Here is a 5,829-nt window from a genome sequence, read left to right on the forward strand (position 1 = left end):
ATTTTCTACCGCTTTTACCATCTGATTTTTATGTTTTTATCCAGTGAGTTTAATGTGGTTGACCATAACGTGTCCACCCTGTTATGCCTAAATATTGAGGAGATCAATCAAATTGAATAATTTCAAAAAAAGTATTTAGTGCAAATTAGATTCCTCATCAAGTATTCATGGTCATTCTAGGCATTATGCTAACACAGGCAGGCTAAAGGCTAACTTTAACTCAACATGTCCACCCTGTTAGTGTCCACCCTGTTATGTGTCCACTCTGTTCTGGAGACACTCGCCCTATTCAACTACAGAGGGTATTCTAAATAAAATAAAATGTAGGTGCCTGAGCTCGACCACTATGTTTTTCAGCAAGCTAGATATGTCCTTTATATAATAGAACATTACAATATAGATACATCACCAATTTATTTTTCACAAGTTATGAAGTCCAAATGGCACCTTATAAAAAAAAATACCCCTATGCTTTAGTGCTGTGTTCATTTACGCATCGGTCCACACGGGGGCGCTGTTCCTGCCACTGGAGCCACTGGAGGATTCCTCCACGGGACAGAGAAGTTCTACACCGGCCGTGAGTTGAGTTCCTCTCCTCGGACGCACGGAGCCGTTAGGCAACTCTTTTCTTTGGGTGTAAAAGCGAGAGAAGGGGGGACACAAGGAGAGAGAAGGGGGGACACAGAGAGAGAGAAGGGGGGACACAGATGTGATTGGCGGAGTCTGAGAGGTAGAGCCAGAAACACTGCGGCCAGGAAACGGGTCGGATTTCAGGGGGGGAGTGACACTCTGGGGGGGGGGGGGGGGGGCTGTGTGTGTGGAGGACGTCAGGAGGAGGAGGAAAGCCTAGTAAACCTGACAAAGCGTCTGAGAACAGTACTGGGATTGTCAGGGGAGAGAAGACCGCTGCTGGGCCGTGAGAGGGATCTATATTGATGGATTTTATGTTTTTGGATAGAAGAGGCGCGTTCCTTCCTTTACGCATCAAAGCCTCTTTCCTTTAGGCGGAGTTGCGCTGCTGGAGACGGCTGGGACATATTTCTGCGTCTGTGACTTAGAAGAAACTGAGCAACTTTTTGGTCCGAAGAGAAAAGTTTCGGGGACGTATGTTTTTCCAAACCCTGTTTTTAAAGGATAATGGCAGTTTAATTCGGATTTCTTCCTTCAAGTGCATTGGACTACCGTTGATTTCGGAGTTTAAAGCGGTGTTCCGGGCGGCTTGAGTGGGTGTTCGTCGTCGGGTTTTTGGAAGATTAAAGGTTTTGCTTATTAAAAGTGCAGCTTGGCATGTTGAGCGCAGCGGTGGAGAAGTGGCTCCGTCGGGAGTAGGACATTCCTCCTCTCTCTCCAGATTCAGATTCATGCGTTCGTCTGTCTGCTCCTCGCATGAGAATCATCTGAGGTCTTCAAGACTTTAGTCCTTCGTGGTAAGTCTTTTTTTGGCAGTAAGCTTACATACATGGGCCTTCGATCTGCAAAGATATGTGAATATGTAGCCAAAATGATTATTGTTCTAACTTCTAGGGTGTATTTATTCTTACTCGGAAAAACGCACCCAGATTCAATTCCAGATGTAGCCTGAAACATGTTTCACGACCCTTCTAAAGAGAATTTTTTTTTTTTTTTAGTTTTATTTATTTATTTATTTAAGCACTTTATCTGTCTTTTACTACGATGCATTATTTTACTTTGAATATGCCTAAGCATCAAACCTAAGTGGAATTAATTTAATTCAACAGTCCAAACTTATTTGAGTGATGAGCCATATCATTTATAATATAATAATATTATTTATAAAGTTAATAAGGAGTTCTGTCAAAAAATAATGAAACGCATTATAAGCCTTTTTCAAGAAATGATAGCTTTATAGTCAATTCTGACATTAGTAAATTGAATATAATAGTCCCACATTTGCTGCTTCGAAGCTTGAGCTTGTGTATTAATATTTATTCTCAATTTAAACAACAACCTTTTAATGTTTTGGGTGTTTGATTGGGGCTTCAGTTGGCTTGATCAATGAATGAAAGCTTTATTTCGAACATGTGTAAAAAGAAATAGTTATAACAACAACAAACAAAACAAAAACAAGAAAAAACAAAACAAAACAAAAAACACAATTTACTTAACATGTCCGAAAAGGAAAAAAAATCAACACAAAATCGTGTGTCTGTTGCATCATCAATGCATGTTCAGAAACAGTTATGGTTATTTATTATTTATGGTGCCAATTATCCCGCAGTGTTTGTCTTTTCTCCTGCGTGGGGATGAAGCCCTAACTCACTGAGCTGACTCTAAATGAGGCTTTATTTGTGGAAAAAAGTCAACTGATTTAAATGTCAATAGGAATTCAATCAGTGCAGAAGTAAAGGTCATTCAGAGGCAACGAGGGCCAGGAGAGACCCCTGGATGCGACCTAAGGAAAGACCTCAGGTGTCCGAGGCGGAATGTGACATTGACAGCAGCGAAATGAAGGATTATCAATCTGCGCACAGTAGTTCTGCTAAAACGATGCACCCAACACAGCCTTATGGGGTAACCCTATCCCTAACCCTGGCCCTTGTGCTGGCTTTTTATTTACTCCACACAAGGTTTTGCCTGTGGACAATATTCCCCCCAAAACAGAATAGCCTGTTAAGAGGCGCCTCATCAATGTTGTAAGCAGATCATAATAATGTCACCAGATCATAATGTCACCAAGGTAGACGCGATGTGCCCAAGCCTGCAGGACGCACCATGCATGCGTCCACGTTGATCTGCTGTTCCTCTCTTTCCTGGACGGTCATTAAAGATGAACCTCAGTGTCGCTTGGCACCACTGGCGGACTCAGGGGGGGGGCAGGGGGGGCGACCGCCCCTCCTGGTGCGACCGCAGTTGAAAAACGTCTCGCTTAAGTGCCCTTTTGAGTGGCGAAAATGAGAGGATGTGCCCTATTGGTGCCCCTCCAATGGTCTAAATTTGACCATGAGCCCCACAGTGGAAAAAAGTCGCACTAAAGTGCCCTTTTGAGTGGCAAAATGAGAGGATGTGCCCTATTGGCTGCCCAATGGTCTAAACTTGACCATGTGCACTGATGTCCCATGTTGTGCAGTAGGTGCCCTTTTTTTTATTTTCGCCCCTGCCCTTCAAACAGCCTGAGTCCGCCACTGCTTGGCACCTTTTAGAAGTTGTTCTCTACATGTGAAATGACAAAATGCAGTTTTCGGGGTAACTAAACTAATCACCACCAGAGCAGCTGGGGGGTGAGGCAGAAGGCGCCCAGGGAAGCGTGACTAGGTGCTGGATGCTGCAGACTCAAACCAACTAACCTCCAGAGACACTTCCATCGGATTGAACCGCAGATGTCTGGCTAATAGATGGAGATGTTCTCCTATATTCCATTTCAATTTACACACGCGTTGTGTTACTATTAGGCTAAGTGAACCAGTAATGGAAAAAGTCAAGCATATTTAGGAATAAACCTGATTCAAATGGGAAGCAACAGGTTGGACGCATCTGTTGAACAAAATACGCATCTGGGCGCAGATCTGTGTTGCCTGATGATGGTTGAACGTTTGGACGTTGATGCTTTAGTCTACGTCCTATCAGTTAATACAACAGATTTAAAAATAAATAAATGTATATTTGTTTTAGGGTTAGGAAGGGTTGTGAAACATTTTATTAGGGCCATATAGCCTAATGCAAATAATATTATAGGTGTATAATGAATAATAATAATGCTATTATTATTATTATTATTATTATTATTACTTATTATCATTACTTATTTGTTATACTGCTATTTGTTTTACTTTTAGGGATAACTGGAATTATTCACTGTATACATTTTGTCAAACTAAACTTGCTAAAACTGATTAAGTCAAAAGTGCTAATTAAGTCAAGAATACAAAAGGACACGATCGTAGAGCTGCTTCACATTCATGCGGCAGCTAGGCCTGATAGTAATGAGCATACGGGACAATGGGCCAGAAGCAAAGGTAGGTGTAGTATGGTTCTCTGCTAAAGTGCATCAGAGCTTCGGTATGTCTGTGGCAAGGCTTGTTTGACAGCATTTTGAGACATGGTCTCTCTCTCTCTCTCTCTCTCTCTCTCTCTCTCTCTCTCTCTCTCTCTCTCTCTCTCTCTCTCTCTCTCTCTCTCTCTCTCTCTCTTCCTCCCTCTCTCTCTGTCTCTTTCTCTCTCCCCCCCTCTCTCTCTCTCTCTCTCTCTCTCTCTCTCTCTCTCTCTCTCTCTCTCTCTCTCTCTCTCTCTCTCTCTCTAACTGTCTATGTGCCATTGTGCATGAAATAAATGAAAGACATCAGCATGGATTAGACAGAGAGACAGAGAAAATAGAACACTGGAGACAAGTTTAGTAGAGTGGTTACATACGGCAACATTCTGTGTTGATCCTCCCTACATTTTGTGATGTTTTTTTGTCTTTTTTAGTTCTTGTAATTCTTTTCCTCAAACCTTATTACTGTTGAATGCCCTTTATTTGGGTTGGGTTAGGTAATTAGGTCTATTACACTACTCAGTTACTCTCTCAACTGTCATTACCACTTGTTCCCGTATTCCTTTACAAACTCTTATTTTCCTTATTGCCCCTCCCTCAGCCCAGGTGATTGGGAGGATTCCAGTGATTGACGGGCCGGACAGCCAATAGTTCATGATTGGGCGGAGCCCCTCAGATGGGATCAGTGTCCAGGGGGAGGCGGAGGAGGGCAGGATGGGGAGAGACACCCTCCACTAACGGGATGGCCCCATGGGCCTGGGTTCTGGGCGCAGTCCTGTTGTCGTTGGTGACGGTTACCGTGGCGAGGCCCCCGGCCGTGGAGGAAGAGGAGGCCACACTAGAACCTGAAGGTAAGGGGGGGGGGGGACATGACAGAGGTGGCTACATGGGAGGGGGGGCTCTGACATGACAGAGGTGGCTACATGTGGCGGGGGGGTGAGAGAAGAAGGTTGTGTTGTACAACTCTCCTCAGATCTCTTAAGTTCATACTGTGGTTTTGGGATGGGTGGGATATTGGTTTTCCCTCAAATCTGGCCCAGCAAAACACATCATTCCCCAAAAAAAAATCTTAAAGAAAACATGGAATTCACTCAGGCAAGTGTTGGGGAAAATAAAAAAATTGGCTTTGAAAGTGAAAGCTGACTAACCTTGGCATATTAGATATTTCAAGTTTTGAGTTTATTGTTATGTCATATTACACGAGTTTAACAGTAAAAGTCTTAGGCTTCGGTTCCTGACATTGCATCGCAGCACAAAGGCATAGGGCCTAATAAATCAAGCATAATTCAAGATAAAAAAAGTGACAGTAGTACAGGGTAAAAGTGTAATCAATCATAATACAAGATAAAGGTGACAATAGTACAGGCAAGACAGGATACACTAGTGGTGCCACTAGTGATAATAGACAGTTCCCAGTAGTAAAGGGGCTTTGAGCTCAAGGTTTCCGTAGTCCGTATACATACATGGGGTGAGCTAGGGGAAGATAGTCAATTGTCTACAGTGGGTTTTGTTCAAGAGTCTGTTTGCCTGGGGGAAGTAGCTTTTTGTTAGCCTCTGAGTTTTGGCCCTGAGGCTCCGGAAGAGGCCTCACCTCTTGGACGGCATCGGTTCGAACAGGCTGTGGTGGGGGTGGCTGGGTTCGAACAGGCTGTGGTGGGGGTGGCTGGGATCGAACAGGCTGTGGTGGGGGAGGCTGGGATCGAACAGGCTGTGGTGGGGGTGGCTGGGATCTTTGATGATCCTCCTGGTTTTGCTGACACACCGTTAGTCATCTATATCCTGGATGGAGGGAAGCTCACATCCGGTGATGCCCTCGGCTGTCCGCACCACCCTCTGTA

General features: G+C 44.0%; 1 protein-coding gene across 3 annotated transcripts in view; it reads left to right on the forward strand.

The window, feature by feature from the left end:
• The first annotated feature begins 896 nt into the window (after window positions 1-896).
• Window positions 897-5,829, forward strand: part of fgfr2 (fibroblast growth factor receptor 2) — a 56,391-nt gene continuing 51,458 nt past the window's right edge. For all 3 annotated transcript variants that reach the window (XM_080548754.1, XM_080548755.1, XM_080548756.1), the window contains exons 1-2: window positions 897-1,427; window positions 4,593-4,842. In XM_080548754.1, the coding sequence (XP_080404880.1) occupies window positions 4,668-4,842 (175 nt within the window). In that variant the 5' untranslated portion in view covers window positions 897-1,427; window positions 4,593-4,667. The remainder of the gene's footprint in view (window positions 1,428-4,592; window positions 4,843-5,829) is intronic.

The sequence above is a fragment of the Nansenia antarctica genome, assembly GCF_963989245.1.
Source record: "Nansenia antarctica genome assembly, chromosome: 1".
In the NCBI taxonomy this organism is placed as follows: Eukaryota; Metazoa; Chordata; class Actinopteri; order Argentiniformes; family Microstomatidae; genus Nansenia; species Nansenia antarctica.